Source organism: Microcaecilia unicolor, chromosome 1 (assembly GCF_901765095.1).
Source record: "Microcaecilia unicolor chromosome 1, aMicUni1.1, whole genome shotgun sequence".
In the NCBI taxonomy this organism is placed as follows: Eukaryota; Metazoa; Chordata; class Amphibia; order Gymnophiona; family Siphonopidae; genus Microcaecilia; species Microcaecilia unicolor.
The window spans coordinates 382,711,543-382,726,322 of record NC_044031.1 but is presented as its reverse complement, the minus strand read 5'-3'; the positions used below and the strand labels follow the sequence as shown (position 1 = coordinate 382,726,322).

The 14,780-nt window shown below is 41.3% G+C and overlaps 1 protein-coding gene across 2 annotated transcripts in view; it reads left to right on the top strand.

The window, feature by feature from the left end:
• ACO2 (aconitase 2) overlaps positions 1–14,225 on the top strand; it is a 175,711-nt gene extending 161,486 nt beyond the window's left edge. For both annotated transcript variants that reach the window (XM_030210349.1, XM_030210356.1), the window contains exons 15-18: positions 341–532; positions 5,124–5,256; positions 10,086–10,207; positions 13,727–14,225. In XM_030210349.1, the coding sequence (XP_030066209.1) occupies positions 341–532; positions 5,124–5,256; positions 10,086–10,207; positions 13,727–13,861 (582 nt within the window). In that variant the 3' untranslated portion in view covers positions 13,862–14,225. The remainder of the gene's footprint in view (positions 1–340; positions 533–5,123; positions 5,257–10,085; positions 10,208–13,726) is intronic.
• Positions 14,226–14,780: the final 555 nt, after the last annotated feature.

The following is a 14,780-nucleotide window of genomic DNA, read 5'->3' as shown; positions in this document are numbered from 1 at the left end:
TGTCCCCTTCTCACAGCTGGGGGAATTATATACTGATGGCGAAGCCAGGGAAACTGAGCTTCATCCTTCCCTCTCCCTCTAGTGGGGAAGGGAGTAACAGGCTTACCCTGCCTCGAGCCATTGCTCTCCCTCCTGGGGCTGGGAATCCATTCCATTTTTTTAGGACTACTCTCTTCTCTCATTCTTGCAAGGACTTCAGGGACCCGTAGTTCTGGGCTCAACTGCTTCACTGGGGAATCTCTGGGGCTTGCCTTGTCACAATATAAGACCAGTATTTTCAATTTGTTTTTTTCTGTAAAATTGATCTGAAATAAATGTATCTGTTCTTTCACTGCTACAGGTAAAAGGCAAGTGCACAACTGATCACATATCTGCTGCTGGACCCTGGCTAAAGTTCCGTGGCCACCTGGACAACATATCAAACAACCTTCTCATTGGAGCTATCAACATTGAGAACAACAAGGCCAATTCTGTGAAGAATGTCTTAACCCAGGAGTTTGGAGCTGTCCCAGACACTGCACGGTACTACAAGGTGGGTCACAAGGTCAGATAGGCATCCCTCAGCAAAGTGCATGTTTCAGTTGATCTGATCCCTAAATGAATGGAAGCTGCCACAGTTTTTAATAAAAAGTTACTATTTATTTGGCAATTTAAAATAAACTGAATACGACATGTGCAGAAGTTAAGGCACCCATCTTACCCATTATGTACTGATCTGCCCAGAGAGCTGGTGATCACAAGGTCCTAGTTCAGAGAACTATAGACAGCCAGCAAACCCCCCCCCCCCCCCCCTGGGTTCTTCACCACAACCAGTTGCTGTTCCCTGGAGGTTGAGCCCCTAGGTTTGGGCAGCCAGTGGAGCTCGTCCACAGCCAGGAAAGGTTGGTGTCTGGGGGCAGGTGGTATTTGACAGAGGCAGGCCACACAAACACAGACAAAGGTCAGCTGAGGGAGATACAAGCAGGTCATGAGGACCGAAGACAGGCAGGCAGTGTGGCAAAATGTCCGCTAGGCGTGCAGCGTGGCCAGAAGTCGGCCAGGCGGGCAGCGCGGCCAGAAGTCGGCTAGGCGGGCAGCGTGGCCAGAAGTTGGCTAGGCGGGCAGGGTGGCCAGAAGTCTGCCAGGCGGGCAGCGTGGCCAGAAGTCTGCCAGGCGGGCAGCGTGGCCAGAAGTCGGCCAGGCGGGCAGCGTGGCCAGAAGTCGGCCAGGCGGGCAGACAGTTGCCGAGGAGCTGGAAGAAAAGGAAGCATGCTGCCGACGTCACCAACAAGCCGAAAGGTCAAGACGCGCAGGGACAGAGCTTTCTTCCAGCGCCACAAAGACGCACCCATGGAAGACGTGCCACGACGCCCTCTGCCGCACTGTGTCTCCGGGACACAGACTTCGCGCCTCAACCCGCCGCCGGACATCCCCCCTTGCTCTTCCAGGTAGGAGGGTGCAACACATTACTGCTTTTTTACATTGTTAAAGGTCGAAAAACTGATTGACCCATTAGGTCATCAGTTAGGTGAAGACAGTTTCATAGTTGAACAAATACTCTGACTCTTCTGATTTCTCAGGTTGTGATTGTCCTGTCCACTTTTAATAACCATGGATTCCTCTAAGCAGCTGTCTGAGCATTTGAAAATGAAGACAATTCATTCTCTCAAAGCAGAGAAGGTGGTTGTTTAAATCTGTAAACTGTTGGTCAAACTGTAATTCTGAGGGATGAAAATCAGTTTGATTTTATATTTGCATACACGCATTGCTGTGGCTCAGTCTGGTTAAATGGAAAAGAAAGAAAAGAGGAAGCGCACGTTTCTAATATGTTTAATTTCACAATGCTTGTGGGTATACAATATTTTTTGTTGTTCCATTGTGTGTGCAGAGATAGAGATTGTCTGGTTTGCCGACTGTAGAACATGCAACATATAATTGTCCATGTGAGAAGCAATCCGTGTGTAGATGTAAACGGGTGAATTCTAAAGATTGGCCCTGAGCTTTGTTGATGGTGATTGCAAATGCCAATCGAATTGGGAATTGCAATCTGTTAAATTGAAATGGCATATCTGTTGGAATCATAGGAATGCGAGGAATGAGGACATGTTCACCTTTGAAAGGTCCTGTCAAGATTGTTGCTTGTACGACATTGCTCATTAATTTTTTTACTGCAAGCCGTGTGCGGTTGCAAAGCTTTGGCTGGTAGATATTTCGCAACATGATAATTGGCATGCTGATTTTCAATTGCAGTACGTGTGATGGCATCCCTGGTAGATCGAGTGAATTGAAAAAGTGTGTTGGATAATTAAGCGCTTCATCTGCTTCCAGAACAGTGTCGACGGACTTGTATGTGAGTGGCTCGCTTTGAATGTTAGACTGAATAATATTGTTCAGTTCGTAGACGTCTTTGTTCTTGGCCGCAAGAATAGCTCGTTCACTCAGCGAATCGTGATTCTTATAATTGGTTTGAATATTGGGAAATACTTTTTCAACCAATTGTTCTTTTGAGGTCACTAAATTGCAGAAGTTATGAGGCAATGAAATTGGTCCTGAGGTCAGATCAACCGGCACCTTTCCATTCCCAATTTTCAGCAATTGATGTGAGAATATCTGAGCTGATTGATCGTTTTGCAGCTGGACACGCATAACGTCTTTACGTGTTGCCACAAAGTAGAGTATTTTAGGCAAGCATTTATTTTGTCCGCTGGTGTTGATCGAGGAACTACAGGTAATGTTTGACTGAAATCTCCTGCAAGCAATATTAATGTGTTCCCAAATGGTTTGATGTTTCCACGCAAATCTTGCAATGATCGATCAAGAGCCTCGAGCGATGTTTTTCGCTGTGCTGTTTCCTCGGCATGTATTTGAGCCATTCTTTGTCTGTTTCGCTCGTTCGCTGATGCCCGTTCCTCCTCAGTTTGATTTGCAATTGTAGGTATATAAAAACGCGCGTATTCGAGTGCAAAGTTGTGTCGAAATTTCTAAGCAATTGGTGAAGAACTTTCGGAGATTTAAGCCACTCTCAGCCTGTCGCGTTGATTCTGTTGAGAACGAAGCAGATCTGAAGCTGCAGAATGCGATCGCCGTGCTCACAACCGTGCATCGTCAAGTCTGGCTGCACATCGCTCTGCTGCTTCCTCGGCACGTATTTGAGCCATTCTTTGTCTGTTTCGCTCGTTCGGTGATGGCCGTTCTTCCTCAGTTTGATTTACAATTACTCGTTGCACTGCTTCCGCTCTGCGAGTACGACAGCTGTGACATCTATAGAATAGTGGGTATATAAAACATGCGCGTAATTTCAAAGCAATCGGTGAAGAACTTTCGGAGATTTAAGATTTTGAACAAACGAACATTTACATTTTTATTTATATAGATGATGGAGGCAGTGCATTCAAACATAACTCATGCATATTCATTGGATATATCCTAAAAACCTGACTTTCTAGTTTGTGGCTGACCAGGATTGCAGTTTGACACCCCTGCTCTAAATGCTTCCAGCTAAGCATGGAGAGAGAGTACTTAACTGTCAGGAAGAACTTAAATATGTGATTTTATCCAGACTTTTCTCTGGACTGAGGAGGATGTTGGTGGATGATAACTCTTTGGTTTAACTGCTAGATTGTTGTCTTTCTTTCTTGAATTAATCCTTTGTTCATTCAATTAAGAAAATGTTTAATGCAGGGTTTTTAAATTCTGTCTTGACAATGTTAGCTATCTGATTGTTTTATACAGAATAGAAATATAACAACTGAAATGAAGTTTTTAACTGCCAAACAATGTTAAGAAATTTATATTATATGGAACTGTTTTAAGTCAAGGCATGATCACCAAAACAAAGAACAATCTGGTAGAACTGCCCAAAAAATTGGTCATGTCTTCCAAACAGAACCCAGTTTGCTGCAAAAAACGTCATGAAAAGTTTGGCTGACACTGGGGTAGTTGTCCACAGGTCCATAATACAGTATTGCTGATATAAGTGACCTGGGTGGGAGAGTAGTCAGAAACCTTCTCTACAACATCATTACAAAAGTCATCTAAAGCGGGGCTCTCAAACTCTGGTCTTTGAGGGCTGCAAACCAGTCTGGGTTTCTGGATATCCCTAATGAATATGTATATGAGAGATTTGTATGCCCATTCTCTCCACTGTATGAAAACCTTTCATATACATATTCATTAGGGATATCTAGAAAACCTGACTGGGTTGCCATCCTTGGTGACCAGAATTTGAAACCCCTGATCCACAGTGTGCCAAAGAGAAACTTGATAAATGTGAAATTTATTGAAACAAAGTCCTTTGGACTGAAGTAACAAAAATTGAACTGCTTTGCCACAGCCATACAAGATACATTTGAAGAAAAAGGGGTGAAGCATTTAAATAAAAACATCTTGCCCATCATTGAATTTACTATGTTTTGGAGTTGTGTGGAAGCTGGTGGAGTGGAAGGGACAATTGATTCAATTTAATCAAGAGATCCTGGAAGTCAATGTGAAGAAGTCAAAGCTGAAAAAAAGGTTGGATATTTCACCAAGACAGTGCTCCAAAGGTAGCTCAAAATTATCCGTGAAGTACCTAGACTTGAATATTATTGAAAATCTGAGGAGATTTTAAACAATTAGTACATGCAAGGAGACCAAAGAATATTCCTGAGCTAGAAAAATTATGCAAGGAAGAGTGGCTATAAGGAATTTTCAGAAGCTGTTATTCATGTAAACGGGGTGTTAAAAGTTCTGACTGAAAGGATGCTCAAAACCTTTCCACCTTATTCGCAGTCTTATTTGCAGTTTTCTTAGCTTTAAGAACTGAAGGGTAATTTATGCATTAAAATTTACAGAAAGATGTTACACTTTGTCTGTTTCTGTTCACTTAGGGTTTCATTAAAACCATATGCCATTCAAGGTGTTGTTGAAGCAATGCTAGACACGCACATACACATGACTCAGGTATGCACACATTGCAACAGAATGTGCAAAAGCAACTCAGTACATACACACACTACAAGGAGAAACAATTAAGACATACAAAAACTATAACTTGTTCTTGCCTATGTCACAGCAGGTTCTATGGATCCATCTCCTAGTTCAGCATAATGGCTGCCAGAAATGTATGTAGTAATGTTCTTTCTGATCTCAATCTCTCCCCACAGAAACATAACAATAAATGGGTAGTCATCGGTGATGAGAACTATGGGGAGGGGTCAAGCAGGGAGCATGCTGCCTTGGAGCCCCGGCATTTGGGAGGTCGAGCTATCATCACCAAGAGCTTTGCCAGGATTCATGGTGAGTCTGGATGTGTCTGATATCAAAACCTGTGCTCCCCACCTCTATCCACATCTTGACATACAAGGAGGAAAAAAAATAATCTTAGCTTCATCAGGTAGTTTTAGGAGCAAGGGAGAAAAACAAAGATATAAAGGAATTAGAAAAGATGCAGAGAAGGGCAACGAAAATGATAAAGGGAATGGAACAACTGCCCTATGAGGAAAGGCTGAGAAGGTTAGGGCTCTTCAGCTTGGAGAAAAGACGGCTGAGGGGTGATATGGTAGAAGTCTACAAGATAATTAGCGGATTAGAGCGGACAGATGTGAAGCGTTTGTTTACACTTTCAAACAACAACAAAACCAGGGGACACAAGATGAAGCTAGAATATGGTAGATTTAAAACAAACAGGAGAAAATTTTTCTTTACTCAGCGTGTAGTTAGACTCTGGAACTCGTTGCCGGAGAATGTAGTGACAGCAGCTGGCCTTACAGAATTTAAAGGGGGTTTGGACAGATTCCTGAGGAAAAAGTCCATTGAACATTATTAATTTGGGGGGGGGGGGGGGGAGTTGCTGGGTTCTTGAAGCCTGGATTGGCTGCTGTTGGAGACAGGATGCTGGGCTTGATGGACCCTTGGTCTTTTTCCAGTATGGCGGTACTTATGTACCCCCCCCACCCATTCCACATGCTGCCTTTGTTTCTTCTACTCATCTTCAGTCCCTACATCCTCACAGTCTCTTTGGTGGCTGGTGAGAGAAACTGTTCATGCTACACACATGCATAGTCACTACTGCTTCCTCACAGTATTGGATCTTCGCACGTTGTGCTCCAGGTGCAACTTCATATTTTAGGCACCCATGTAGCAAGACGCCTAGGAGACTTACAAGCTTGCATTTTTTACTTTCATGTCAGACTTTCCTTGCTGTGGATATGTGGTTTTTTTCCTCATAGGATTATCAGTAAACTAAGAAGAATTCATTTTTCAGTAAAAATGCCATAGCATACATACTTGAGCATACATACTTGAGCTCCAAGGCAGTCTAACTGTAAACCATGACTGCTTTGCTGAGATCCTGTGAGTTTCTCCTTTCATCTAACAAGAAGTTTGTCACCCTATCCAGCGGGAGTAGTGTCTACATCAGAGGTCACTAGCAGATGACCTCATCACCTGGCAGATTTTAAATCATGCTGATCTTCGAAGTGTTGTGCCTCAGGCATTGCTCCGAAGGGGCACGCCAAAGGGGCACACTCTGCCCCTTTGTATGCCCCTTCATAATGCAGCTTCAGGAGCAGTAACAAACTCTAACAGGACTAACCTTTTTCAAGGAACTTTTTGTATTCCAGTATTGTTTGTAATAGAATGTATGAATAATGGTTTGCATTTCTAATTGGCTGATACTATCTTATTATTCTAATATGTTTTAAATGCTCTCATACATTCACCTTAGAAGAACATAATAAGATACCAGTACTAGCTTTCACTAGACGCTGTCTTAAAGTGGCAAATTATGATGCAGTTAACTCTGAGGTGGTAAGAGATGGCATTAATTTCAGTAACAGAGTCTACAGGGAAAAAGGCATAGGTCGCAATTCAAATTGGAAAAAGAATAGTACATTCTACCCTAAACATCACCTGCTATATCCACAGTGCAAGTATAGAATAGCTGGATCATACTTGCCCATACCAATCGGTTATATTAATGAATATTCAGTAACTAATAAACAGAATGTATCGGAGATTGGATTGTCGAAAAACAATTAGAGTTACTCCTTATTGCTAAAACATGGCTACATTCCCATGATGATCCAGTAATAATTGACTTATGTCCACCAGGATACAAGATTAACCACATCGCAAGGAAAAAAAAACGTCACGGAGAGATCGCTATCCTCTATAAATCTTTTCTCAAAGTAGAATTAATCACTGATCTTTTATCACCAAATCTCAGCATGTAAGATCAGTGATGAATACCTCTCAGGTTAACTGTGCTTTACAATGTTGTAAGCCCACCGGGTAGCTGGAAAGACACCCAGGATATCTTTATGGACTTCATATCAAATATATGCACAGATTACACTAACATAATCTTAGGGTGTATAAATTTGCACCTTGACAAACCTAATGATGCAGATTCTTAGGATCTGAATAATTTATCTTCCTGGAAATTTTTGAGACCGGACACAAAATCTTCCTACATTAAAGGTCAATTATTAGACCTGTTTGCCTTTAGATTTATCTGCTCTAGCAACCATACAGTTATTGATCACCTGTGGTCCAAAATCCCATAGTCAGACCACTATGAATTGACCTTCACCCTTAACCTTTAGTGTCCAATGTTCCCGTAGTAAGCCATATGGGAACAGATTGATGGGAACATTGGACACTAAAGGGTTAATTGGCATGAAGTGAATACAGTGACGAGTCTCAAATCCTCCCACCTTATACAGAACAAGAGGCAAAGTAGACATAGATCTGATCTGGTCCCGGTTACTAACAAACAACATGCCACATAATCCTATAGATTTTATCACTTACTGATGACATACCAGCTGAGAGAATTAAAACAAAATCCATAAAAAGGGTACCTCCCTGGTTTAACTCGGGCATCTTATTAGCTAAAAGGATGTGTAGAAGGCTAGACAGGAAATAGCGTAAGGACAGCACTAATAAGCAGCTCTGGAGAAAAGCAATCACAGACTCTAAATTAGCAAAAAAAAAAAAAAAAAAGGCAAAGATCAAACATTACGAGTCATTTATAGACGATGGCCGCACATCTTTAAAAAGACTACATGGCCTAGTCAATAATTTACTTAACATGCAGGAATTTCAGGTCACTAATGAAATAATTCCATCTGCATAAGATTTAGCAAAATTTTTCAAACAAAAGATTGTTTTGTTGGGTTTACCCATAATCAAATTAGACATTTAAGAGTTTATTGACAATGCGAAGCACATACATCAGGAAACTGTGGCTGATTTGAACAACATTCACATTGCCCTCGATCTCGGAGGTTTCTTATTTTCTATCAAATTACTCCACTTCCTACTGTTAATTAGATGCTTGTCCCAGTTATATCCTAAAAACAGCACCAAGTACATTTATAGAGATCTACTGGTACTATTTATCATCCATATTAATTCAGGGAAGCTTCCCATTGAAAAATGGGAGTATTATTCTTACACCTATTCCCAAAATCATTACAGCAAAGAGAAGTGAGGTGTCCAATTATCGACCAGTAGCCTCTATTCCATTGCTAGTTAAGGTGATGGAGGGCCTAGTGGCAAATCAATTGATGACGTATCTTTCTAACTTCTCAATATTACACAAATCTCAGTCTGGTGTCAGACCATGCCATAGCATTGAAATAGTATTAATAGTACTCGTGGCTAAGTTCAGAAGGGAATTAAGTGTAGATAAGAAGGACATTGTTCTCCAATTTGATATGTCCAGCGCTTTTGATTTCGTTGATCATGAGATTCTCCTCAGACTATTAGATAACATTGGGATTTGTGGGGCAGTTCTAAAATGGTTCAAAGGATTATGAAACCAAGATCATATCAGGTTAAAATGGCAAGCTCCATCTTTCCTCCTTGGGCCCCCAACTGTGATGTTCCCCAGGGCTCTCTGATCTCCCCAATCCTATTTAATATTATGATGGCCCCACTAGGGAACATCCTGGAAGCCTTAGTGTATTCATTTATGCTGATGATGTAACTATCTACATTCCCTTTGAGACAGAGAGATCTGAAGTACTAAATAAAATCAAACATGGTCTTGAACTAATGGAAACTTAGGAATCAGCCTTCAATTTCAAATTGAATAGCGAAAAAAACAAAATTCATTATCCTAACTAATCCATTCAGCCCATTAGAAACAAAATTACCTACCCACTTGAATCCAAAATGAAGATTCTTGGAGATACAATTGATCAATATGTAACCTTCGAAGCTCAAGTATTAGTAGTAACCACTAAAGTCTTTGGTACCTTATGGAAATTAAAGTGAATAAGATCCCGCTTTCCTATGGAAATCTTTCAATCCTTTGTTCAAACAATGGTACTCTCTCAGATTGACTACTGTAATGCTATGTATGTAGGTAGCAAAGATTGTCTCCTAAAGAAACTGCAAACAATGCAAAACACTGCTACATGACTGATATTCAAAGTTTCTTGATTGAGAGGGCTTCTCCCCTCCTGACAAAACTGCACTGGTTACCAATAAAAACCAGATCCATCTTTAAAATTTGTATGTTTGTCTACCAAACATTATATGGGATGGCCCCACCCTATTTGCAACCTCTGATAGATCTTTCTCCCAGAAATGCCAGCAGGAACCAGAGACTATCTCGCCCTTTGTTTTCCTGGTTGCAAGAAAATGAAATACTAATCCACTCTTAGCACAGGAATTACATACCTAGGTACCAAATGGTGGAACTCACTTCCAAAGGATGTAAGATATGCAAACAATTATTTATCCTTCTGTAAATCATTAAAAAGCTTTCTTTCAAAAAACGTCCTTCCTCGGAATGCTTAACATTCTCTCAGCTGTAATATTGATACATGGTTATTGCAGCTCTTTACTCCATTATCATTGACGTTCCTGTTAAGCCTATAAGTTCCTGAATTCTTAATCTTTATTACTTTAAACAATGTAATCTATTTCATAAATTGTATGTAAGTCGCATTGAACTGACGTTTCTTTGGAAATTGTGAGATATAAGTACCAGTATATAAATAAATAAATAAATATTTTTATGGCATATCGCATATATATTGTTATAGTGAGTATATTACCTAGTCAGCCTTTTCACAGATGTGTATGTAACATAACACTTGAACTTGTTACAGAAACAAATCTGAAGAAGCAGGGTCTGTTGCCCCTCACCTTCGCCAACCCTGCTGACTATGACAAGATCCACCCTGAAGACAAGATCAGCATCGTTGGACTGAAGGACTTTAGGCCTGGACAGGTAATGCTTGCATGCATTCACTGTGAGGGCTTCTGGGTCCTAGTGAGAGCAAGGGTCATGTGCAATATTTCTTCTAATCTGTGTGGCTATGCAATCTTGCACCTTTCTTTAAACTGCCATGCAGCAGGGACAGACTGATCATTCAGGCAACCAGGCAGTGCTCAAGGATCCAGAGTAGTAGGGGGCCCAGTCCCCCTCCCCTTACATATCCAGAATTTCTCTCTGCCTCCACACTCCTGTTTGCAGTCCAGGATCTCCCCCTTTCATACCCCACTCTCCCATTCTGCTTTATGTGTAAATATGTTTATCATCAAAAACATTGAATTACAATGTAAACACAGTAATACACATCAACTATAATACCAAAAAGCAATGAACAATAATTACAAAGATATTGAATTTTGTTATTACTCCCCCCAACCCCCCCAACTAACCCCTTGTTTTCCCCCATACAACTAACATTTGAGCCGTGTAAAAAATATGAGGAAAACCATTACTGCAAATTGAAGGTCAAAATACATAGAACAGTCCAGAGAATCACCCCCTTATCAATAATCCAAGTCATTTAGAAAAGCTGAACGCACTCTAGTTGTTAAAGTGCTCAGATATGGTGTCCAAAATTTGATGAACTGCTTTTTGACTTCACATCCCATTGTCTCAGACATGCATTGTATTCTCAGAAGTTCATGCATCTGATTACTCCATGTCATCAAAGCAGGTGGTGAGGATTGAACCTACTGAAGCAGGTTACAGTGTGTAACAACCAGGCATGCTTTACAGAGAAATAGCACAGAAACTTGTACTCCCTCTACTGTGTCATTCATTATATTCAGTAAACATCTGTGAGGGGTTACCAACCCAAGTACGGCCATGCATGTGGCCCAAATAGCTCCAAAAGGTTTGTCAGAAATGAAAAAAATCATAGGACTGTCCCAGACACCTGAGGCAATGGAGGGTTAAATGACTGTCCAAGATCACAAGAAAGCAGTGGGATTTGAACCATGCACCTCTGGATGTCGAGGCAGGTGCTCTAACCACTAGGCTACTCCTCCACTACATAGATATATGGGATAAAATGTCAGAAACCTTACCAGCATCTTTGGTGTGTTGGACAAAGCTGTATCCACGACATAGAGCACAGAGCTGTGACAGATCAGTTTCCAGTGCCACCTCTACCCATTCAGTGCTGAGCATCCACTAGCTTAGATTCTAAAGGAGGTAACAAAGAGATTTAAGGAGAAAACGGAACAGCTGCTCCAACTTCTCTGGCAAAACCTGGCATGTACAGTGAAACCTCAGTTTTTGTTGACTTCGGATTTCGTCGGTTTTGGTTATCATCGATTTCTTTCGCGAAATTTTCATTTCGGTTTTTGTCGATCGCCTCAGATTTTGTCGGCGTGCCCACGCAGCTAATCTTGCGTTCTCACGTGTCGTTCTTCTGGGGCATTGTTTCCGGTTGTGGGATCACACTGCTGCTGTTTTATGACTAAAATTTCGTCGTTTTGCCACACTGCTGCTGCTGGTTGAGTGCCTGTATAAAAGTCCCTGCTGGTTTTTGACCAAATTTTCATCGTTTTGCCACACTACTACTACAGCTGGTTGAGTGCCTGTATAAAAGTCCCTGCTCTCATCATGGGACCCCAAAAAGTTTCTATAGGCAGCAGTTCTTCAAAGAAGAAGGACAGGAACACGATTGAGTTGAAGAAGGAAATCATTGAAAAATACGAGAGTGGCATTAAGATTGCTGAAATCGCCCGCATGTACGGGAAGTCATCATCCACGATAAGTTCAATTGTGGCGAAAAAGGAAGCAGTAAAGGAGGCAAAAGTAGCAAAAGGTGTGAATGTGATAACAAAACAGAGATCACAAACAATTGAAGATGTGGAACAGTTATTATTAATTTGGATCAATCAAAAACAGTTAGATGGCGTCTCGGTTTCTGAGGTCATCATATGTGAAAAGGCCAGACTGCTGTATGCCAATCTCATTAAGAAAATGCCCGGGACGAGTGCTACTTCACTAAGTGATTTTAAGGCCAGCAGAGGCTGGTTCGAAAAGAACAAGAAGGGAAGTGACCCCCCCACCCCCCAGAAGCTGCTCCTAGTGCCAAAAGAACAAGAAGGGAAGTGACCCCCCCCCCCCCCCCCAGATAGTGTCCTTATGGAGGGGGATCCCCCTTCCAAACAATAATCTCTGCTCCTCTCTCTTCATCTTCCATACACCTAGAAGAGTCTTCAGAAAGGTAAATGCCATCTTCCGAAGACTAATGAAAACAGATGTCTTCAAGAAGGCATACCATAAACATCCGTCTTAAATACTAAAGAATAACACTACACACGATCCTTACAACACCGAAACCTTTTTACATGACAAACAATATCACCCTAAACCTTATGTCAAACAGGATCTCTCTATAGTCATTGACCCAATGTAGAAACAGTGTAGAAAGGAGAAACAGGGGTGATATGATACAGACGTTCAAATATTTGAAAAGTATTAATCTGCAAACGAACCTTTTTTGGAGATGCGAATGAGGTAGAATGAGAGGACATGAAATGAGATTGAAGGGGGGCAGACTCAAGAAAAATGTCAGGAAGTATTTTTTCACAGAGAGAGTAGTGGATGCTTGGAATGCCCTCCCGCGGGAGGTGGTGGAAATGAAAACGGTAACAGAATTCAAGCACGTGTGGAATAAACATAAAGGAATCCTGTTCAGAAGGAATGGATCCTAAGGAGCTTAGCCGAGATTGGGTGGCAGAGCCGGTGGCGGGAGGCAGGGATAGTGCTGGGCAGACTTATACGGTCTGTGCCAGAGCTGGTGGTGGGAGGCGGGACTGGTGGTTGGGAGGCGGGGATAGTGCTGGGCAGACTTACATGGTCTGTGCCCTGAAAAGGACAGGTACAAATCAAGGTAAGGTATACACAAAAAGTAGCTCATATGAGTTTATCTTGTTGGGCAGACTGGATGGACCATGCAGGTCTTTTTCTGCCGTCATCTACTATGTTACTATATTACAAACCAATTTATTACTCAGGAACCTTCATGTAACACCATAATGTATTCTTCTTTACCATATATGTACGCACATGGTATATATATATACCATGACCTGTTCCACATATGCTATGTTCCATGTATGTTACCATGTACGTTTGCACCTTAATGCAATACCATTTGTAATTCTGCTACCCGGAAATGGCAACAGCCATTATGGCAAATGTAAGCCACATTGAGCCTGCAAATTGGTGGGAAAATGTGGGATACAAATGCTACAAATAAATAAATACATAAATGTTCATTTATTCTATACATTAGTTTTTTTTATTCATTTAAAAGAAAAATTGCTTGTTGCCTCAGTTTTCGTCGGTTTCGGTTTTCGTCGATAGTTTTCGGATGAATTATCGATGAAAACCGAGGTTTCACTGTATAGTATGTAGAAGGATGCCCTCTCTATAAATATGATAATTGCTTATTTTCCTCTTCCTTCATGAGTTATATTTTCTGTGTCTCTTTTTTAGCCTTTGAAGTGTGTCATCAAGCACCAAAACGGCAGTGAGGAGAGCATCCTGCTGAACCACACCTTCAATGAGACGCAGATAGAGTGGTTCAAGGCAGGGAGTGCCCTCAACCGCATGAAAGAGCTCCAGCACTAAAACCACATGGACTCAGGGCCAGATGCTAAGGACATTTAAGTGCAGTTTGCCACCTAACGGTTCACCTAACCACATTTTTGTTATTGCGGTATTTGTGCCCATGTCTGGACTATAGGGATTTATGTTAATTGGTTTTATTATCTGCTAATCCCGTACACACATTTTATTTTGACTGACATTTCAGTTTATCATGTTATTTGATATTTTTATTCAGGATACATTTTCATGAACATCTCCAGTGGTGTTCAGACATTTTGTTGCCATCCATGGTGGTGAAAAAATTCTGAATGAAATGGCTTATGTAGATATATTTTTCTCTTTCAATTCTCACAGAAAAAAAATAAAATCCTCATTGTGACTGAAACCTTCTACTCTTTTTTTTTTTTCTTTATACTTTTGTTTTATTTATTAAGATTTAACTGACACCTTTTTTCAGTATTTGTCAAGATGAGTGACTTTCAGGTAAACTGTATATTTCCCTGGCCTCAGAGGGCTTACAGTCTAAGGTGCCCTATTACTAAAGCTTAACAGAGGCTAACAGAATTAGCTCACTCTAATGCTTAGCATTTAGCATGAGCTAATTCCGTTAGCACGCACTAAGCTTTAGTAAAAGGGCACCTAAGTTTATAGCTGAGGCAACAGGCGGATTAAGTGACTTGCCCAAGACCACAAGGAGCAGCAGCAGGATTTGAGCTTAGCTCCACTGTTTATCAGCCTGGTCCTCTAACCACTAGGTCACCCCTCTACTCCAGGGATTGAACTGAATGGTTGCCCTAGATAATCACTTTCTTGTGAGACCAGATTTAAGGTAGTAGGGGAGACCCTGGAGCTGTTTTAAATGGTGGGCCTCCTCCCCCATGAAATCTGAAAGCTTATATATAAATGTATTTATTTGGTAAATTCCGTATCTTACACGAAT